The following is a 23880-nucleotide window of genomic DNA, read 5'->3' on the forward strand; positions in this document are numbered from 1 at the left end:
TATATGCATCTTTTTAATGCGTCGTTGCATATTTCTTTTTGATTTTGTGAATTAGCGTCAAACTACATGACGGTTATTTAGTAAACGTAAAAAAAAAAAAAAACTCATTAGCTTTGATTTGATTTCAAGCAGGACTTATTCAACTGGTTTAAATTTTTTGGTATGCCATGTCTTTTGTTCACCGACACAACATTTAGGGTCAGAAGATCATTTTTGGAGAAATAAATGAATCAAGGAAGAGTTAAACGTCATGTGACGGTATATATAAGAGATTTATTACGTTGCCAAGACGATCTAAACAATTCAGCTCTTTCTGATTTGATGTAAAGCAGCTATTAAACATTTTGCGGGTTGCGTATTTTCTTTCATATACGGTTCTGGCTTGTCAGCAGTCCTCATCTCTCTCTGGTTCCTGGTCATAAATCAGCACGCCAAAAAACATCAATACTCCCGAGGATCCTCCGCAATCACAATTCCTCAGGAAGAGCTGGAAGAACTGGGAGCTCTGGGAAATCAGGAAATTAGGCCAAGATGGCAGAGGTAAAAATAACAGGCTATTTATAGGTCGCTACATCATCAGCAAAAGTCTCAGTGCATTTGGGCGTCTAAGAGATGGATAGACGAGAGCGTCTGAGCTTTGGTGTTGTTGGAAAGCCCTTCTTCTCGCTCACTGAACGGTTCAGGCTGGTTTTGGTCGCCGTTGACTCCCGTGGCATTTTTGTTCCTACTACGGAAACCAACGGAGCCAATGGTTACACTTTCCTCAAAACATCTTCAAGAAATCGTTGGCATTTTTGGGGCTAAGATGTCTCTTTCCCGATCTCTATGCTCTCCTCCGTCTTTCTTTCGATGCTCCATAAAAACACCGAGCGGCACAACTGTTTTCAACACTGGCACTAATCAGAAATGTTTCTGGAGCCACCGGAACGATTTCTGAAGGATCATGTCTGAAGACAAGAAAATTCAGCGGCGCTTCACAGAAATAAATTACGCTTTAACGGACATTCACATTGAAAATGGTTCCTTTTAATTGTAATAATATTTCACATTTTTCACAGGATAAAAAATACAGCCTTGGTGAGCAGAACAGACTACTTTCAAACATATATATATATATATATATAGCTTGAAGAACAAATGTGCCTCTGGACCACAAAACCAGTCATTAATTTGATTATAAATAGATTTGTTTGTTAGGATTGGACAATATTTGGCTGAGATATAACTATATGAAAATCCGTCTGAAATCTAAATGCATATTAGCAATAATATCGCATTGCTAACCAAAAATGAAGTTTTGATGCATTTCACTATATATACATCTTATGTGTCTATTTTGTCAAAACTTGTAATAATTAAATAAACATTATTCCGTTATTACGATCATCGCACGTTATATCCAGCCAAAACATTTCTAAAGACAATGACATTATAACCTGGATGTGTTTTTTTTTTTTTTTTCCCGTCAGAGCGGGGCTAATAAGATTTCTTTGTCAGGTGTTATAATTGCCCCCAACACGTTATTTATTCCCAAAGGCACGTTTAGGTTACTAAAAGACCGTATTTGTAGCAGCGCGTGAGTTTGGGAGGAAAAAGGTAAAAAAAGACGTCGGCCGAGTCTCTGCTTCCTGCTTGAAGAGGGCTTGGCTCCATATATTAAGAGCAGAAGGAAGCTAGGCCTGACCCTCGCCGGTTTAGTGCCGCTCAACGCCTCTGGCAGCTTGTATCAGCTTGAAAAGGGTCTGAGGAATAAAAGTCAGAGCTGTTTACTCTCCAGCGCTCCTCGCTTGCATTCAGACTCACCGGCGCCGAGATCTTCTCATCCGCACGCATTCGAGAGCGCTCTTTCAGCAGCACACTAGGCTTCGTCTATCCGTCTATCACCGGCGGGCCCCGCACCGCACAGGTTCACGCGAGGGTTGGGTACAGGCCCCAAGGCAGCATGTGTACCTTTACTCCAAACGACCTTGTTTACTAAGGCTCGCGCTGAAACACGCCACGCAGGGCTCTGACTAAATCACGTTACGAGAGGACGAGCCCAAAACACAGCCGACAAAACGCCGGTCCGCACGCCTAACTGGATCGCCATTTCAAAACAAAACAAAAACGTGCGGTAGAGGACATTGGCAGCGTCCTCGTGAACCTCCTTCGAATTGTAATACCTCTTGTCGTTACGCTAATTTGTTTCCTCACGAACCACGATTGCCAACCAATCACGATCCAAAAAGATTTAAAAGAAAAAATTCAAATAGGATCGCATTGGAAATAAGTGGAAAGCGACTCTCGACTAGTGGACATGTTTGGTACTGCATGCAAACTAAATCATTCGGGTTTTTTAAAATATCAACTTTGCAACGCAACTTCTTTGGATGCACGGACTTGACTTTCATGCCTTTTCAGAGTAAAACATATTTTGGAATATTTAATAAAATTGTACAATTTTGTGCATTTTTTCATAATAAAAGTTTTATTAGTTTAAGTCAGTTTTTTGTTCAATTCAGCAATTAATCCAAGTAGAATCCTTTATCAAGACAAATCATCAAGAATTACCGAAAAACTATTTAACTATTCCTTAAATATAAATGGTAACCCTTTTATTTTAGGATCCCTTAACTAGTCGTTTGCTTATTACTAGAATATTAGCAATTTATTAGCATAAACTGAGCACACATTATAATTCTACATCCCTATTTAATACCTAACCAAAACAACTACCTTAAAGACTATTAATAAGAAGCATATTTATGGAGGAAAAAGCTATAGTTAATAATCTAAAGTGTTACCGTATGAATAAGTACCACAAAATATAGCACATTAATTGAATTGAATCATTTTTGACCATCATGTGAACAACAGACAGTTAATAAACATAGTTTTGATGGTTGAAAATGATCTCTGCATGAAAATGGGCTTGTATTGGAAACTCATTTGAGCGTACGCGGATATGATATGCACGTAGGGACTAGGAACGTGCATCAGGGAAGTGTTTCTGAAAAACCTAGCGTTACTAGCGCCACTAGCGTCAAGGTCATGGGTTTGATTCCCGGGGAACGCATGAAACCAATAAAATGTGTACTTCGAAAGGAATATAAATCGCTTTGGATGAAAGCATGTGCCAAATGCAAAACCACTGAAAATTAAATAAATTTTTTTTTAAATTGAATCCATTTCCACACACACACACACACACACCAGGAATGCGCATTTAAAAAGCGTAAAGAATAGCATTAAAAACACCAAGGTCATCCGTTCGGGCAGGAACTGATATGATGTGTACGACTTGCTTTAGACAAAAGTGTGTGCCAAATGAAAAAAAAAAAAAAACGAAATCAAGCCATGTTGAATTTAACCAGCGAATACGTGTTTTATCTTACTTTAATATAGGTTTTTGTGTGATCCCGCTAAGCCACTATTGACGGTGTCAGACTTAAACGTGTGAGAGAAGGACATGGTATTGAATTCTGCCGGCACTTCAGCAATTTTCCTCTCCTTTCCGAGCCGGTATATTCACCTGCCTTCACGCAGACGTATAGCGCAGGAATGTGTGATCATACAAAATAAAACAACAACGGCTATAAATAGAAGCTGTCCTATTCTGCCCTTAGACGTCTTCAAGCTGCTGAAAAAAACAACACCAGCCTATGCACTTCACCTCCATATAATAAGCAACCTTTCCTGTAAATGAGAATTAATGATCACGTCTCCGTTTTGTAAACGAAGGAGACTTCCTCTTCTCTCAGTCGCTACGTCTAGTAATTTAGTTTTGCTTAAGTCTATTATGTCCTAAATTAGTCGGCTGCATTTAGACAGGAGTGGCCCCAACGCTTCTTCATTGGGCCTAGTACATAACCTTGCTGCACACCGCGGACTGCGGGCTTCCCGAATGATGCTGAGATGCTGTGAATGTGACACGTCCCAACACGAAGAGCTAATCGCAGCAAAAACTCTATTTCAGACATTTTGTTCACATTTAAACAAACGAGTCAGACACTAGCCTAAGATAGCCTAAAAGATTTCTTAACACACGTTCTGCGCAAAAGTAAAAGGCCTTTTTTGGTCCGAAGACAGGCATCTTATAAGTCCACGTAGCAAAAAAGTAGTATTTAAAACATGCTACACCATTACCGCACCAACCATAGTTTAACCAATGTTATCTGTAGGGGTTTTTTTACCGTTTGCACAGTTTTACTACTACGTACTATAGTTAAACTATGGTTTGTGTGGTAAAAAAAAACGTGGTTAATAACGCAGCACAACCACGGTTCATTCCCGTAAGGGTTCATAGTTCGAAGCATTCGTTAGCGAACGAAATCCAATGAATATATAAAAAATCATTTAGGTATGATTTTGCATGCAAGTCCGCCAGTGGCTCTTGTCCGGCATGAATCACTACTTCCTCGAAATAAGTTTACTGCGTCTTTAAAAGCTCCAACCCCTGAATTCGAATGCGATTAAATTTGAATAAATGCTTTGACATTAGTGCATTAAAACAAGGTCGATACAGACTACTAAGCCATGGCATGATTCACTTGTATTATGATTCAGAAATGATGTTTAAGCCTGTGTATTTTCGTCTCCCGTGTTATTGGCTGAAGTCTTTTAGGAGCGAGATAATCTGATCTACCTGCCTGCGCTAAATTGTCAGACTGGGCTTTCACAGACAGCTATAGAAGAGCGCTGTTATTTTCTTCTTCTCCTGGTAATTGAGGAACATGCTTTGGCAGGCTTAGTGGAGCAGGGCACCCGAGGAACACGGACAACACACCCCCACTCGCTGCAAACACACACATTTACAAACCCAGAAAGCCCATCTTCCAACACTCTTTTATGTCAAACGGCAACGGAGCGCAGATTCGCACTAAATTTGAGATGTCACAAAAGAGAACGCTCTATTACTGCCTCCTCAACACATGCTCGCTCACACACACACACACACACACACACGGCGCTGTCTCACACGCGAAGGTCTCCATTGACAAAGCAGCGCGATGGCAGTCCCGAAAGCAATGTTCTTCAGGCCAGGTCACGGCACTCTCACACATTCCCGTCAATGCTTCATCGCGTGCATTTAGTGTTCCTCCACGCAGATTCCCCTTTCGGGTTACGTAAAAACGGCTTATGTAATTGGCCGCTTACGTAATGAAGCGTTATAAATTATATTTATTGATTTCGGTCGCCTTAATAGCGGTGAATTATCTGCTGCAATGCAGATTTTTAATTTTTAAGCACTCTTCTGATAAGGACGCCGCTGTCAGGCTGAGGAACGGCGGGCACAATGAGCAGCTTTGGAATTAGCAACAACAATTTCATCCCTTCTAAACATAGACAGCGATGTTGAGTCATTTACACCGGCATAATGCATCAGCAGCCAGGGAAAATAAAAACAGGCCTCTGAACGCGTTATGTGGGTGGTTTGCAAATAGTTTGCGTGGACAGAATGACGATGAGGAGCCGATGACCTCAAAGGACGTACCTTAACCCGTAGAGCACGGTGCCGTCAGGGTGCAGGCGGATCATCCGGTTCTTCACCGTCACCCCGTGAACGAAGGATTTCTTATCGTTGAGGAAGTAGGTGTCGGGCACCCACAGCTGGTCAGCCACGCGGTTATCCAAAGTTAGGTTGAGAGGGATCTCCGAGTACGACAAGCGCTTGTCTCGCCAGGCCTGCTGGAAATACATGGTGAGGGTGTAGTCCTGAAAACAAGAGGACGGTTTGGAGAAGATTAGATCGTGAAAAAGTGGCTTCATTTGCCCTCTTTATTACAGTTCTGTTCAGTAATTGCATTGACGTTTGCGCATTTTTGAGTGCAGCTTTAAGTGAATGAAAACACCCTGTAAAGTCTGAACGCGCACCGCCGTCGGCCATCAAACGAAATATTAGACTCTGAATCACTGAAACGAGTCCCAAGTCGACACGAAACATTAGCGTACTGGCCGCCCGCTCGTCGTTACTTTCGCGTTGGTCTGAATGAAAACGCACATTCATTCTTCGCCACTAGGTGCGCTCAAAGCTCGCAAACACTGCTTTGAAGGATGCCGACCAATCACTGGAGGAGTTCGGAAAAATCATTTGTTCGGTGAATCGTTTGGAAGTCATTGGACAAATGAGGTCAAAATAAATGCATATTATTTTTTACATGCACGCCAGCCTGTTGTTTGGGACTCCCACAGCCAAAATACGAATCTTTCATAACCCATAAAAAAACTAACACTCGCTTTTCTAATCTTTTTGCATTCTGTGTATTTGTTTTATTTTTATTCATAATACAATTTTAAAAAAAGTGAAAAATGCTTGTTCTATTCCTTTCTATGTTATTTGTTTTCTTTTTATTTATTGTATGATTAAAAAATGCTATATGTGCTTTGCTAAGCTCCTCTTTTCTTGATTTCGATTGCTTCTCTTGTCCTCATTTGTCGCAGTCCCTTCGTATAAAAGCGTCTGCTAAACAACTAAATGCATTTGTAATTTTTTTTTTCAATTTTAATTTCATGTTCAATTTGATATTTCCAGGTATTTAAAACATATGTACCTTACACTACAAACATGCAACCAACACTATAATATTTTTAGATGTTTACAGCGCTATTTAATATTAATAAGACTGACGTTAATATTTAAACTACACTGTGATTAATATTTGAGTATTTAATATTAATATTTAACACCAAACTGTAAAAAGTGGTAACCTGTGAGTGTTACTTTAAGGAGCTCTTTCCACTTTGTTGTACTTTCAGGTGTTTTTTATGTATTTATTGTATTTTTATTTTATATTTACGTATTTTTATTTATTGTAAGCACTTATTTGATTAGAAATGCAGAAAAACAGTAATATTGTACGATGTTATACTATTAAAATAGCTATTTTCTATTTAATGTATATGCAATAAAATAGTTTTGCCGTTTAAGAAATGTTTCTTATTATAATCAACTGCTGTGCAAACTTTGAAACACTTATTTTTCAGTGTTTTCTGTTTTAAATAACATTTAGTAACGTTAGGGTCACTTTTGATAAATTTCGCAGATTTAAAAAAAAGTGGCATTTACTTAATAAAATTAGTTTTAATCACACGATCAAAGTCCCATCAAGCTTACACAACAAGAATTATACCAAGAGCATATGCAGCCTCTTTGATTAGTCCCTACTAACTCTCATTGAGCTGCTTTAATTAACACTCGCTATCCTTCAGATCATTAGTCAACAAATCCTCGTTAAACACTGCAGGTGGCGGCAGCTCACTAAAAACGTTCTTAGCAATGCATATTACCGATCAAAAATGTCCTGATATGTTCACGGAGGGAAATCTGTTTTCACATGTCGTGCCGAGGAGCTGCGATCGCGATAGGCTGCTGACGAACTAATCAGCCAATCAGAGCGAAGCGCCCGCCGATGTCGCCGGCGAACACCATGCCATAAAAGAAGCTTTCTGTCTCAGTGAGAAACCTTTCGGTTTCACAAAAGCTTCTTTGTTGTGAAATAAGGTTCTTGGGATTATAAAGAGGTGCTTCCTTGAGCGAATGTTTTTTTGCGGAACCAAAAATACGATGCTGGATCACAGACCAGTCGTCAGCAGCACAGCTATATTTGTATATTTCTATGGGTCAAAACTCCATGCTCCATTAAGATATATAAGACATTTCCTACTGTGAACACATCAAAACGTCACTTTTGATTAGTCAAATGCATTGCTAGGAGCTACATCTGCACAACTTTGAAGGTGATTTTCTCAATATTTAGATTTTTTGCTCGTTCAGATTCCAGATTTTCTAATAGTTGCCATCTCAGCCAGATTATTGTCCAATCATAAACCAGAAAGCTTATTATTTATTCAGACAAATCTCAATTTTAATAGATTTTTTGGTCCTTCTGTGGCATTGCTTTGAAGAACCTTTGAAGCACCTTTACTTTTAAGAGCTTAGTTTATAAAAAAACAGCTTTACTCTCATTTTAATTCTGTCCCCTCAGTTATTTTCTCATGTGAACTGTTTTTGAGCATTGCCTCCTGGGATAAAGTGCCCCTGATTTTATCCGGCGTTTGTTTCTGGAGTGCTGTGGATGTGTTTATCAGCGTGGCCAGAGGACGACGGTTTCTAGCCCTCGTATTTATCTCTCCGTGCTTCTCCAGCGGTGACCTGCGAGGGAACTCTTAAAACTGCCAATCGCCTTCTGCCAAAAATAACCAGCACTCTCGATAAAGTTACTCTCAGGCATTAAAGGAGCGAACCTCCCTCTGATTCAAAAGCCGATGGAGGAACCAGCTGTGACTCACACTGTCCTGCATGTGCATGAGCAAACACGCTAAACACACCACACACACACACACACACACACACGCCCCAGTTCTCCACGACAGATCCCATGCACAAATACAGCTGCACTACTACTTGTTTTGCTACTGAAAAGTACTTAAAATCCTTTCTAGGCTGATAAGGATCCAAAACATTGATAACCGAGTTACATACAAGCCCTACTGAGCAGGCTGCTGGTCCGTCGTCAGCCGTCGCCTCTCATAATATCCTCCCGTCTCTAGGATTTGTCATTACGTGTAGAGGAGGTTAAGGATCGATGCTGCAGGTTTGCCTCGGGAGAAGCATCTGACGCCTCGGGCGACAGGGTCACCTCGGCGCTCTTAAAGGGACAGCTCACCCAAAAAATGACAATGTGCTCATTTACTCAATCTTAGTCTATTCCAACATGTATGTGGGGTTTTTTTTGCCTCGGCGGATGAGCAAAGATTTGGCTGAAATCGTGGTCAATGGTGGTGATTTAAATTCAGGTCAATGGCTGTTGGCGCTTTGAAAGTCAGTATATTAGTATACTGTCTTATTAGTACATTAGTATATAGTCTTATGAAGCTAAATAACGAATAAATATAATGAAATACTTCAACTTACATGACTAGATTATTGTAAGAAATGACAGCAATTGAAAATTTGAAATAAAATACATTTAAACATTTAAAATTTATTAAAACAGTAATGTACAAATATGAAAAATGTATAAATACATATATATATATATATATATATATATATATATATATATATATAAAGAGAGAGAGAGAGAACAGAAATAAATTGAATGAATTAAAATATAATAAACACACACACATATAGTACATATATATATATATATATATATATATGTGTGTGTGTGTGTGTGTGTGTGTGTGTGTATATACAATAGGCCAAAAAATAATAAATACATTAAACCATATATTACAATTATAGCAAATGAATACATCATATAAATGAATTAGTTTGGTCTGGCCAGAGGAGAACTGACCCCGGGTTTTGGTTCCTCTAATTTCTAGCGATTATTTCTAAGCGATTCGATTTTTTTCCGATTATTTAAACTGAACTGAGCTAGGCGATGACATCTCTGAATTCAATAATGAAGCGCCTTTAACTGAAAATTGAGTGTTTTATCTCTATTAATCTCCAGTTTGATACTGTCCAGCGCTTTGACACAGTCTGTATTGTTAAAAGCGCTATATAAATGAAGCTTATGAAGCGAAACAATCAGTCTGTGCAAGAAACTGGACGTTATTACCTTTGAGTCTCAGGCAAACAGTTTGGAGTGATGCCCAGTTCATTCTTTTGAACCGATTCTTTTTAGCGAACCATTTGATCCAATTAGCCAAATTGGACTGAAGCATCTGAATCAGTTCACGAATCAGAACTACATGTTATTCGCTTCAGACGCCTGATAAATAATGCCACTGTCGTAATTTTAGGGTGACTCTCTCTAAATTCAGAGCTGATAGAATAGAGAAGAATGTCGAAATATATAAAGACTGTATTTCACTAAAGTCACATAACCTCTATCACTTAAGGAGCGTTTCATTCGACCAAAAGTGAACTGCAAAGTGGACTTCACATATATTGCGTCGTCTTAAGAGCGATTCCAGTCTGAAGGGAGCGAGCACGTTCGGTTCAAAGGACACGGGGAACGAGAGTACGTCGATACGTCACTTCACAGGAAAGTTAGTGCACTTATTCGGACTGAAACAGACAAGGTAAAACGATTTGAGGCTTTAGCATTTTGATAGAGTTTAATTAGTCCCGGGTGTGATTTATACTTGGTCGTTCACGGCTATAAAGTGCAACGGTTAAATAAGACAGAATGCACATCTAACGTTTCCAAATTAAATGTATTTTATTATTAAACAACGCAACAATCACCCCGTTTGTGAGTGCTAAATATGACACTTCGCATGCCTTTGGTTTACAGCACATGAATGTGTTACATATAGATATATATTAAATTAAACGTATATTGCATTTGTGAATTCGCTGAATCAACTCGTTTTCAACAGACATCCCTTGCTCACGGAAGAGAGAGCAGTGAACACCGCGTAGGGACCCTGAAACACAGCTTTGTTTTCCCTCGAGGGAAACGAAAAGAGACGTTTTGAAGAATGTCTATGCTGCTCACAAGCTCTTAAGAGAGAAAAAGCACAAAAAAGCGACTTAAAAGTAATCCACGTGACCTGTGCCCTATTATTTTGCGTAATATGAAAAACAAAAGTCACTTCTATTCGCATTTGTGATCCTCTCTGTGAAATTCAGGCTATAATCATGAGATAACGAGCATCAAAGTTCATATATATATATAAGTAATCTGAATACAGTAATTGTAATTCATTACTCCAAACACTGGACATCTGTAAATTTACCCAAACCTGATTATGTCTGTGAAAATCCAGCTGATGTCATTTTTAGCGATTTCTAAATATATATACTATGGATTATGGATGAAAATTAGCCAGTGTTGGCTAAATCTGGCGCATTTTGGCAACAAAATGAAGTTTTAGAGCTCGACAAACCTGTTCAACTTTCGATCAGTGCATTGAAGAGAGCAGCATGAGCGTTCTGCTAAATATCTGCTTTTGGCTTGCCCCGCTAGAGCGATCACTCGTGTTCGGAGCAGCAAAAGGTTGAGCAAAAGCGAACTGAGCGCGGGTAAGAACGAAAGATTGGCGTCACGCGTGAGGAAATGTTTTGATGATATTTACGCCTAATGGCGTTCCTCCATCCCGAGCTTTTTAAGCACAGCGTTTTTAGGAGCGCGTGCAGCATATGCTGATGCATTACGGCCATTAATCACGACGGCGAAAACTGGAGAAAAATGGGGGAAAGCTGTCTGTAGATTAACATTTCGGGGAAAGAGGTTAAATATACATTTTTCTGAGCGGAGCGCGGATGCCAGGGTACAGAATGTGGAACACCTGGGCTTGGAACTTTCCTCTTGGCTTCAGTGCCAAATGTGAGCATAATTACTATGGTCACAGATGGTAGCAGATGCCTCTTTGGGCTCTGTTTACTCTTCTTTGACATCAATAGATCTCAAACCGAGACGCAAACACACGGCTTCTGTAAGCTCACATGCAACCGACTGGATTCATCGGCATTTTTTGCTCTCGACGCCCCTCGATGTATGAAAATAGAGGCGCATTGGTGCATTGATGACGTGCAATGGGTTATCGCCGCTCTTTCCCGATCCAGTGGATGCGAGGCTTTTAAGTTTTTACAAAAGAACGCAATGCATATAGAACACAAGCGGTGAATTATTTATAATTTATCATGCATAGAAGAAAGAACATCATGCTTTAGATCGACACGAAGGTGCCTAAACGAATATTTTCGTTTTCAACTGAGCTATCCCTTTAAAGCATGTCGCGAAGCGGAGATGTTCTGCAAGAGCAGAAAAGCCTCTGTTAGGTTGTGCTGTTTAATCATCGTTAACAGAGCTGAAATTTGCAAGTGCAAATTAATTTAATCAAGGACGCCTCTAAATCTGCAGCATAAATGTACTAATTAAGGGCGCATCGGTTATGAATTCTTTATGCGACATGAAAAATCGTCAACTAAAGAAGTCTGAGAAGAAGAAGCTTTGTATGAAATGAAAGTCACTCTCACTGCAACTGACCGACTTCCTTCCATTGGCTCGGGCGAACCAACATTTAAAAATAATAACCAGGACTCAACAAGGAGGATGTACTGATGGTGCAACACTCACTGTGGTGTTACTATATCCTGTGCATGTCTTTATGCCTGCATGAGTCTCACCGTGCTCAAGATTGGGCCGAAATGGCAGCATCTGTAACAGGGTTGAAAGTTAGAAAGGAGTGAAAATAATAAATGAAAAACAATGCAGGATGTACCGCGCTGAAACACAAGCAACGGTATATTCAATGTAAACTTTTAAGGGGAAAAGCTGAAATAGTAAAAAAAGTAAAAAAATAAATAAACAAATATATAAAAACGTGGTTGCATATTAAGCTTCGATTAAGCCGTTAATCACGTATGCATAGCTAGATTGGGATTTTTTTATTTGTAGTTATTGGTAAACTTATATTTCCCATAAACTGAAGATATTTTTTAGAATTATTATTTCTGACGATAAATTGTACAACAGGGTAGAAATTTGAGATTGATAAATGATGCAGAATTTTTTTAGACAACGAAAATGCCAGTTTAATTGTGTTTCTGTAATATCACTCACACAAGTCTTGAGAAGAAAGCAATACGTTGGAAAAATGCTATTAAATTTGACAAATAATTGCAAAAAGAAATTGCATTAAAGAAACATTGATTTAGCTGAAAAACTAGTAGTTTCTTGTCAAAAAAAAATAAAATGTACTCCAGTAATGTACTTGCTGTTTAGTATTGCATATTACATACATACACACATACATATATATATATATATATATATATATATATATATATATATATATATATATATATACACACACACACCTTCTCAGAAAGTGTGTTGCTAAATGCATAATGTTGGCACAAGACGTAAAAATCCAAACTGACTGGGCCGGCAGAAAACCCCCACAGATCCGTATTGTTGATCCCAGCAGTGTATGATCTACAGCCGAGCTGAGAAACAAGCTTACGTAAGACAAAGCGAAGCACGCCAGCTCTTCAGATGGATATCCAGATCGATAGATCATATTGAGATTGTGACAGGATGACACAACGTCATTTGTCGGGTCTCTCCCGCCGAGCTGACACTGACGCAGAGGCTGCTGGGAGTTCTCCATTAAGCCTGTCACAGCCCAAACCCAACACTCATCACGTTCAGCACACATCCATCTCCACGGACGGCACGCAGCAGAAGTCATGCACGATGAGCAGAACGCCAAACAAGAGCGTTCGGTATTTCCAGGCCGTGAAATAAAGCACACTTTCCAAGACTGAAAGGAGGAGCTTTTCTTCTACCTCTGAACGTTAAGCTGCGCGTTATACTGTGCTTTTATTTGTTGGATATAATATTTGATGCATTTAAAAATGTTTACAATCGTGATTTTGACATTGTATATCGATAAACATGCTAATTTAGCTTGTGCAAGTGGACGGAAATGTGAGCTCGATCAACGCTTTCAACACTGTTACAGATTCCTGTGAGTACAGATAATATGCGAACAATATTTTTATTGTAAAATAAAAAAAGCTCTATTTTTGTCAATTGCAAAAGTGAACAAATAAGCTGGATTTCCTGAAGAACAGAGCACAGGAGAAGAAAGTCTAACACTCTTCAGCTATTAAAAAAAAGGTAAAATGTTATACTAAAGTGTCATTTTTTTACACTATTTGGTTACACTTTATTTTAAGGTGCAATTATACCTTTAACTAATTAGGGATATTAGTTAACTAAATGTACTTAAGGTTAGGTTAGGATGAGGGATGTATGTAATTATGCATAAATAACTGTTGTTATAATATTAAGTGCATGTAGTTTATAACAAGGAAACCTTAAATAATAAAGTGTTACCAACTATTTATTAATCTTTGTTCATATCAAAGTTGTTTGCTCATGTTAGTTCGTAGCGCATTAACTAATGTTAACAAGCTTGTGATTTCAATAATGCATTAGTCAATTATGATATTAATAAATGATTTAGAAGTATAGTTTATTTTTAGTTCATGTTAACTAATGTTACAGTTACCATTCAAAAAAAGTTTATCCGAAGTAATTCTTAGCTTTTTTAGCATTTTAGCTCAACAACACATCTGTGTTATTTTGCATTTTAATTATTGCGAGTTTGCACCATATTCTGAGTTTAGAATAATCCAGTTACTTAAAGTACTTAAAGTTACATGTAACACTAATCAAAACTTCATTTTTGATTAGTAACATGCACTCAGGACTTGATCTGAACAACTTTAAATGTGATTTTCTCAACATTTAGAAACGTTTGCACCCTCAGATTCCAGATTTTCGAATGGTTGCATCTCAGACAGATATCGTTTGATCATAACCTCACAATCTCAAAAAAAAAAGAACCCTCAAATGACTGGTTTTAGGGTCCAGGGTCATGTCTAGAACAATCACCACATAAATGCATGCCGTTTAAATATTAAATAACATGCTATTTCAATATTCTCTCTTACAAAAACTCGCGCAACAGGGTGGAACACTGTCGAGCGTAATGAATGCTGTCAGCAGAAGAAATTGAGAAAATGCAAACCGTATTTGCCTTTCCATCGCGCAGCAGAAAGGATTCAAACCAGGGTAGGCCACAATTTTAAACAAGGCGGGGTTAAATCGTGCGATAACAGGGTTGAGTACAAAATGTTTACGATTAAACCGAGCTACTTCTAGGCCAGTTTTTGCACAAAAAAACATGGGAATTTGTGCCTCTAATGCTTTAAATAAGTCATGAGGGACCCAAAGTGTTTCTGCTCGTCCCTATTTGTGGAAAGTGCCAAATGAGGACGCGAGGAGATTGTGATGAGAACGCTGATAACGGGGCACTTAACATCACCGCCGCCGTAGTCTCAGTGTCTCTCCACATCAGAGAAACTCCAGCACAGCTGCTGCAGACTTCATTAATCGCTCACGACAACGAAACCATGCGAAAGCCTGGTGAAGCACAAGCCTCCGAATGCTGCAGGTTATAAGAGAGACGGACTTCAGAAGCGGCGGTCAGACCCGGGGTGCTGATAGCATGACTAGCCCGATTAGCCTTTGGTCCCAACGGAGCGCTTTTTACAGCTACTTAAACACGTTTGATTTAACAGCCCATCGCAGGATGATATATTAACAGATCGCACGAGCCAAATCTGTCACATTACCTTCACTTAATCTGAGCTCATAACCGCAAGTGCCGTGATGAGGATGTTGATGACATGTTTGGAGATAAACGTTTGATGTCAAAGACGTGATTAAGTGGCAAAGTTTATTGCAATGTCAGACAGACTCCAAACGGCAGGTGTTTCAAATTAATCTACAACCGAGCGCCTCTTCGCAGAATTAGCTTGGGAATTAGACTTTAATGTTGTTATTTGATTAAACTTTCTTGCGAAAACATTCTGCGTTTGATTTTTTTACATTTGGGGACCCTCACGGGGAGATCAGGAGCTTGCGCGAAGCATTATCAATAAACGAATAACTTAAAGACACCGGGTCGTTTTCACGCATCTCTGGCGTCTCTAATACGCTTTAAGACAGACCGTGCGCACATTCATCAGCAAGAGTATATTTTCTGAATTAAAGCAGCATTGCCGGTCGCAGCTATGTAGCTTTTAGTGCTTCAGTTAAAGGGACGGCTCACCCAAAAGTGAATATCCGTCATCGTTTAAGTCATTCCCAACCTGTACGGGTTTCTAGCGTTAGCTGAGCTCAAAACAAGACATTTTTGAGAATTATGGATGTTATGGATGTAACAAATTCTTCGAATGATCTCCTTTTGCTCTGAGACTGATACACTTGAGGCAAAGTAAATGATAACAGATCTTCATTTCTGGATAAATGATCCCTTTGACCGAGTGAAAGTGGAGCAGTCTGAGGGTAACTGCGTGGAGGCGGGGACTCATTTGCATATTCATAGCTATATATATATATATATATATATATATATATATATATATATATATATATATATATATATATATATACATATAAGGTAATATTCACTACACGCATGAAACTATCACAGCTACCCAATAGGTATTCATGAGCAAAAGTCAAGTCATACCAGGCGTTTCTGACTACATGTACTCTGGATTACAAAATCAGATTACAAAAATTAAGAGTATATTACATTTTAAAATACTCTGATTACTTTTTATAGATTACATGTTATTCACACAATGCACATAAATGATTAATAATTTATTGAGTCTCCCTTATTTGTCTGTAGCCTCTATACCAGTCCGGGAAATCCTTAATATGATGTTTAATGCGCTTCATATTTCTTACAGTGGAATATATTTTTCTGTCTTTGTTTGTCTTATATATATATATAATATAAATGGTGCACAAGAATCACATCTATAGGATAAACAAGTTAAGTCAAAAGTAGTTGGAAAATATTACTCAATATAAATAATCTACTAGATTACGTTACTAACTACAATTTTTGTCATGTAATTTATAATCAGTAACTGACTACAATTAAAAGTAATCCACCCAGCACTAGTGTTTATAACTAAGGTTTGAGAACTGAGGGAGAAACAAAACAAAACCATTGCATTTGACAAATGCATACTGTACGGAGAGCGCAAAAAAACATAATTATTTTGAATCCAACTATATTTAACCATTTATTTTGGCTTTAGAAAAATGACCAGTTGCACAATACCACACACAAAAAAAATTATATTCTAGGAATTGCAAGAGGATCATCATAATTGGGAGTCCTTGGCATAAAAAGCGATTAAATTCTACATTTTATTAGTTATTGCACAATGCATTGAGAGCAGGGGTCGTGACGTGTAAATGTTTCTTACTTTGTGTACAGCTTATATATTGAAAAAGCACTTTTTTCCCAGAGGACAAAATAAGTCCAAAGTTTACACCCCGTCTCTTAATGCATTGTTGTGTCTTCTCGAGTGAATGTTTTCATCTTATATAATGGTTACGTATGAGTCCCCCAGTGTGAAAAGATGGATCTCAAAACCATGCCGTCGCCGCTGGAAAGGGTTCAAGTGAGCAGAGAAAGTCGGATAGCCGAAGCTGGAGGAACAGCAGGACCGACGAGAGACTCGGTTTCAGGGGTGTGAAAACTTTTGAACTTCCGTTGTTATTTTGTCTCGTGGAGCACGCACATGCAAACACGTAATGTGAAGCATACGCATGCATGTATACAGCCTATATTCGGGTACGAGCGGTGCATGCACGACCGGACCGATCACACTTCGGTATGCAAACGATTGTATAAAAGAAACCTACAGCAATCACCGCAGCAGCTGCGATCTCTAAATATGAGTCTGAACGTACGGTAACGGGTCGTGCCGAATTAACAGCAGAAATTAGCAGAGAAGGGGAAAAAGAACTATAATAAGCTCCTCGGCGGAGTGAGATGTGCTGCAGATCTCATCAGCGTATGAAATTATAATACAAAGTCGCTGCTGTCTGAGAGAACATCATGTGACTGCACCCATGCTCCTCTATTTCTGGCTGGAGCTAAATCATACATGCGAGCGGCACGCGGCACGACGCGACGTACGCTGGGATTCATCAAAACACAAATCTGCAGCCTTGCCTTAAACATGGAAACAGAGAGGAGCCCACATTAACCCCGCAGTTTTAGAGAAGGGTGGCGTTGTCATAGCAACACAAAGTAAAAATAACACTAAATAACACTCTGTTTATCAGCTCGGAATTGAATAAAACAGGACTAAACAGACACTAACCGACTATAGCCAGAAATGATCAACAATTACGCACACTAGTACTAATTAAGTCGAGCGATCTAATTGAGTCTAAATTTGTCTTTTCATCCATTTGTTATTTCACAGGCTATCATTGCGCGGCCCTGCCTCTTATTCATGTAAGCAATTAATGCTTGTCAGGATAATGATACATATAAGGGCAATGTTTCCGCCCCGGTAATTATTTAGCCCATGAGCTAACACAAGTCTGCTCCCATCTTTTCCTTTGAAGTGACTATTATGTTTTCAGAGAAAAACCTCCGTCCCGGCGCAAAACAAAGGCCATCTCCAGACTAATTTATGCAGAGATGCACGGCTCACAAACAGATCGATCAGAATATGCTATTATTCTCAAAACACAAATGAGGGTCGTTTTTATTCAAGAACGGTGGAGCGGAGCGACTCTCCACCGATGCGCAGTTCGTTGGGATCGGACGATGTTCGTCTGGGAGGCGACTGTTTGCACAAAAAAATAAAACAAAAACCGAAATATTGAGAAAATCGCCTTTATGTTAACCAGCTCAGCTGCTGTCTTATTTGTCATTTTGATAAAGTCGAAAAAAGTCAAGTTCTCTGCAGCGAGACGAGATGAAATCACATTTAAGGATGTATTATATAGGTTAGTCAATTTAAGTGGTTAATTATATGTTAGATGCGCAAATTAATTATATATTAAATTTTAAATTATTTAATTATTAGATGTATTAAATCTTAATTTTATATATATATATATATATATATATATATATATATATATATATATATATATATATATATATATATTATTATACATGCATGTACATATTTAAGAAAAATATGGTATGTTAAAATATTAAATATATTTATAAATTGTATGTATATATATATATATATATATATATATATATATATATATATATATATATATACAGTAGACACACATATATTATGTAAACAAAAGTTTTTATTTGGATGCAATAAATCGTTTGACATCACTACTTTATATATAAAAATATATTAAAAATGACCTTATTCTTGGAATATGATATATAAACATGATATACAAAATAAACAAATTTAAACCTTTGCCCTATAACCAGGTAAATCGTAGCTTAAGATATATTGTTGAGGATAACTACAGCAGTTTATGTTTGCTGTCAGAAATTCCCATTATATTTGAGGATTTTATTCATTTAAATTACTCCTCGGCAAAAAAAATTGAGAAAATCACCTTTACGGTTTCCAAATGAAGTCCTTAGCAATGCAATATATTTATTTATTTGCATTTAACCAAAATGAAGTGTTGATATATTTATGGCAGGACATTACTAAATATCTTAACATAATATCCTTATGATATTTGGCCTAAAAGAGAAATCGATCATCTTGACCCATGCGGTGTATTTTTGGTTATTGTTTATGACCGGTTTTTACGGTCAAGTGTCACAAGTGAGTCATCAGAAAGCGCCCGAGCCAGAGAGCGCGGCCCGCGTTCGCCTCTTCTCCAAAAATAGCCCGCATTTTAATGTCAAGCAACGGAAACGCGACTGGCCTAAAGATTTGCATCGCCAAACAACACGGCTGACCTTTGGTGGAGGCTTCTCTGGCCACGTTTCAAGCGCAGCGAACGCTCTTGTTTACACGCGTGTGAAATGGCAGGCGGGAGGAGACGGGGAGGAGAGGGCCGCTGCGCTTTAAAACACAGCGCTGGAAGCGGTTACGCCCGGAGAAGACACCTGGGGCATCGGAGGCGCTCCTAATTGAGAGATCGTACATCTGTCCGGACTAATGAGACAGTGCGCCGGTACGAGAGAGAGAACGAGGCGTGATGCGCGCCGGCTTTGAATGGAAATATCAGACGCTAATGGCTGCAAATCTCCCGGATCAACCCCGTCGACCCTCAGGATAGCGGAGGATCCCATCGAGCTCGGGCCGGCGTCCAATTGTGCCGGAGCTGCAGAGAACGAAGAAAACGCTTGAGCGTGACGGGCAACAAACCCGACAGATCCATAAAGCGTCCGTCCCGACGCATACGCCAGCGTTACGGGCGCTGAATGGCCCTGGCACCTTTCTCAGGTGTTTCGGGATCGGTTCACGGAGGCGCTCAGGCCTCGCGAGGTCAAAATAACATTTTATTTCGTCGTTCGTTTGCAGCGAGGTTAAATGAAGACATTTTGGGCCCAATAGCTCTCGACGTTCAGGCTTCCTGTGTTAAAACGACACTGGTGACGGGGTTGAAGGTCAAGCTTGCGAATACCGTACCGTACGATTTTAATCGTTGAATAAAGTCAAAAAGGTCATGTTTTTCTGCGACAAAACCACATCCGATATAACTGGTTAATTATGTGTTGCATTGCACATTAATTTAATATTAATATAATATTTGACAGTTGCAACCAAAAAGTTCTGCCTATAACAATATGCTAGATATAGGTTTTGTTTACACAGTATGTGTGTGTGTGTGTGTGTGTGTGTGTGTGTGTGTGCATGAAGACACACACATGCATGTATATATTTAGGAAAAGCGTGGTGTGTTTGAATATTAAATATAATTATGTATAAATAATATGAATTTGCATGCATGTAAATGTAAATACTTTCAATATATGCATGCATGTGCATTTATATGTACTTATATATGTGTGTGTGTGTGTCGTGATTAATCACATCCAAAATAAAAGCTTTTCATGTGATGCGTAAACATAATAAACATTAACAACTAGATATAAACCTATTACAGCTTAAGAAACGCCGTTGAGGGCAGCTACAAGAATCCATGCTGCTGATGCTCGGAAATCCTCATTACATTTTAGGATTGAAATCGTTTAAATGACTTCTGCAAACAATTCCATGTCCACGGGGTATCCTGACCTTGGCTGTCATATGCACGTGATTTTCCCGAAGCACCGAATCCGGGACCGTTCTCCCGGTTTAACGAGCTACAACGAAACAGCACCGCTTCCATCACAGATCTGACCGTCCGCGCGCGTGCACCACCTACAGCGCTATAAATACACGTGTGAACTCGATCTGCAAACGAGGCATGCTTCCTGTTTTTTCCACGCAGAGCTCCCGGCACGGGCCGCTTCACCTCCATCGAGTTCAGAAAAAAAAAAAAGAGGGAGCGACTGGGAAATGAATCGAAAACAAACTCCGTCACCCCCGCCGAAATGATAAAGCTGCAATGAGTACGAGCCATAAATCTTTAATTTCACAGCCATACATATTCCCCTGCAATTACAGCTGCGCCGCGCGCCGCGTCCGACAGAGGGTGCGCTCGCGCGGGATCAACTTTTTAGCGGTGCCCATCAACAGTACGCTGCTTTGCATCGCGGTTTATCATCTGGGCACGTTTAAAAAAAAAGAAGACGCGTGTGTGAAAACGTCGACAGGCGCCGTTTGTAGCCGCGCGTCTGCCAAAAACGCCTCTGCGCTGACACGGAAGCGCGCGATCCCGTCGGCGCGCGCCGTCTTTCTCCTTGAGAGAGGGCAACGCTCACCTTGAACTAGATTTGCGATTAAACCCAAGTCGCCGAGTGGAAAGGTGCCTCCGCGAGCGCGCTCGTCTCTCGGCGGCGCATAAAAAAAAAAAAAAAAAAAAAAAAAACACACAGCGCGAGACGTGCGGGGCGCGTGCGGGCGCGCGTGCGAGTGCGCCAGTGCGCGTGTGTTTTGAATTCAAATGTCAGCAGCGAATTGCGGAGCGGATACCGCAGCATGCCAATGAACTTCTGCGGCTTCACATCTGATCGTCATGTGTGCGTGCGTGTGCGTGCGCGCGTGTGTGCGCGCGTGAGAGCGAGAGAGAGAGAGAGAGAGAGAGCCACATCAGCAGGTGCGCCTCAAGTTAGTGAGCATAACGCATTGCATTTTGACACATAATGGAAAACTGTCACATGCAACATACCATGTTTACTTCGGACACCATGTCTATGCTGGCTATGTCTATATTCATCCCTACCGCCACCGGAGCGCCTGATGGAGAGAAAAGGGGGGAAATGATTAAAAGGGAAATCGCATGCACGCATTCACCCACACTTGTGCGTGCAGGTGCCAAATGACACCAAAATCACACTCTGTACGTGAAGCGGCATGCATTACATGTATATGAAACACCAACACCCCAGATTCACGTGGCATTGCGCATGAAATTGTTGATTTGTTGCAAGCGCTGGAGGTGAACGCACAAAACGCGAACGCACGGTCCGACGCGTCCTTCTATCAATAACAGCTTGAGCGTCTCGTGCGCGTGCATCGAGGGAGATGCATTTAAAAAGCATGCCATGTCGCTCGCTGTCATGATGCAACAAAAGTTGCGCCGCAAATCGAATTAATCCCCAAGTTAGCGTCCCTCTCCGGGGAAAAAAAAGATGAAATAAACGTGCGTTCCCTTTTCTCATGCATTGACGCGCGCGCCTGGTCGGAGAGCGAGATGAATGAACAAGGTTTGCATGAGTAATTGGGCATGTTAGTGCGCGTGACAATCCAAATGCAACAATTATACGAATTGTACTCGTGCATTACCTCCGAAATCTGGCCTCAGCCGAATGTCGTATCCTTTCATGAGTCTGTCCACGGTGTCTTTGACCACCGGCATATTGCTCGGGTCTCTGATACTGCAATAATATCACGAGATGTTCTTAAATTCCTCGCACAGCCCACAAAACACATCATTTTCTTTCTCCGAAACGCCACGAAACGCAAGCCTACCTTTGCGCGCACGCCACGGCCACGATCAGCGGACACAGCAGGAAGATGTGCGGGGTTTTTCCGATACTCTCCATCGCAACAGTTTTGATGGGCTTTTGGATGTGATGATGAAGACAGCGCGCATCCAACTTACTGAAGCCAGTGCAGCGAAGGCAATGAGCTGCGCATGCGCACACGCCAGCTCCAGATCAAAGAGCAGCTCCTGATGATGCTGGATGAGCTGTTTCCATTGCGGGGGAAAAATTAAAGGGACGACTGAATAAACCGAGTCAAGAGAAGAAGAAGACATCAGGTGATCTTCATGCAGCATTTTTAGTCCCGCGTGTGAACGCGGAACCTGGAAGGTGACGCGATGGGGTTTAGTCGGGCGAACTTCCGGTCTCCAATCGAGAGTTTATCGCGGGAAAACGTGTTCGACGCGTTACTCTTTCTATTGCTAACGAAATCAGACCGTAGCTACTTTAAAACTTAACCCTTAAAGCGAAACGGGCGGCGCTTGGGGGAGGGGCTTCGTCGTTCCAGAAAGCGTTTGATTGGTCGACGAGTTGAACACGCCCCTGAGTGCAGCATTAGTCATCGATCGTCGGAGTCCGTTTCCAGCTATTTTAAATCGAATTATTTTTGCTTTTTCTTAAGGACCTCAAAATTAATACAATTGAGCTAAAAACTGCAAAAGGATTTCTGTAATTTTGACAATTCTGTGCTGCAATGATCACTGGTCACACTTTAACTTAAGGTGTCCTTGTTCAAGTGTAATTAAGTACTGAGTGATATGAAGTAAGGATTAGAATTAGGATTATACACACAAAAAAACAATTGCAAACAATTCATTTTAGCTACATTTAATTAAAAAACGTGTTGAAAGTTAGTCACCTATTTTCTTTATTTATTTATTACCACCTTAAAATAAAATGCAACCCAAATTCATGTCAGGTAACCTTGAGAAATATAAATTCATGAAATATCATTCAAAATTTTAAACCAAAATATGCGTCTGTTAAATTTAATTAGATAATACCAGTTTAGCTCAAACAATTACCAATTAGCATCAAACACGTGAATAATTCTGAATAATATTTGATCCCAGTTTTCACTATATGAAGAATTCTTGGGTGTAAAACGTCACAGTAAACTTTATTCTGCTTCTCTCGCTTACAGGAGTGAACTACGGTGTCCTGCGTGCACTAGAGAAAAAAATATAAACAATTATATCTGACGTCTGCAATATTTTGGGTTTGCATAATTTATCGTTTCATAATAGTAAGTGCATGTAACGTGCGTAAGGACACCTTAAAATATATATTTTAACCCTTTTCCCTTTCTGAAAATCTTTACTAACATTCTGGATCAAGTCATTTTTAGATTAATCACATCCCAAAAGAAACGTTTTATCTACATCAACACAAGCGTGTATACTGTGCACATTAATAATGCATGCAAAAATACAAACACATGCATGCATATATTTAAGAATTAATGTTGTTTATATAGTAACTTTTTTAGATATAAATGTATACGCA

General features: G+C 39.7%; 1 protein-coding gene across 2 annotated transcripts in view; it reads right to left on the reverse strand.

The window, feature by feature from the left end:
* gabrb2a (gamma-aminobutyric acid type A receptor subunit beta2a) overlaps positions 1 to 22766 on the reverse strand; it is a 42218-nt gene extending 19452 nt beyond the window's left edge. The window contains exons 1-4 of one of the 2 annotated variants that reach the window (XM_043233247.1): positions 22361 to 22766; positions 22175 to 22266; positions 21558 to 21625; positions 5474 to 5694 (exon numbers count right to left, since the gene is read on the reverse strand). In XM_043233247.1, coding sequence (XP_043089182.1) covers positions 5474 to 5694; positions 21558 to 21625; positions 22175 to 22266; positions 22361 to 22434 — 455 coding nt within the window. In that variant the 5' untranslated portion in view covers positions 22435 to 22766. The remainder of the gene's footprint in view (positions 1 to 5473; positions 5695 to 21557; positions 21626 to 22174; positions 22267 to 22360) is intronic. The other variant, XM_043233245.1, reaches the window with a different exon arrangement.
* Positions 22767 to 23880: the final 1114 nt, after the last annotated feature.

Source organism: Puntigrus tetrazona, unplaced genomic scaffold (assembly GCF_018831695.1).
Source record: "Puntigrus tetrazona isolate hp1 unplaced genomic scaffold, ASM1883169v1 S000000769, whole genome shotgun sequence".
Classification (NCBI taxonomy): Eukaryota; Metazoa; Chordata; class Actinopteri; order Cypriniformes; family Cyprinidae; genus Puntigrus; species Puntigrus tetrazona.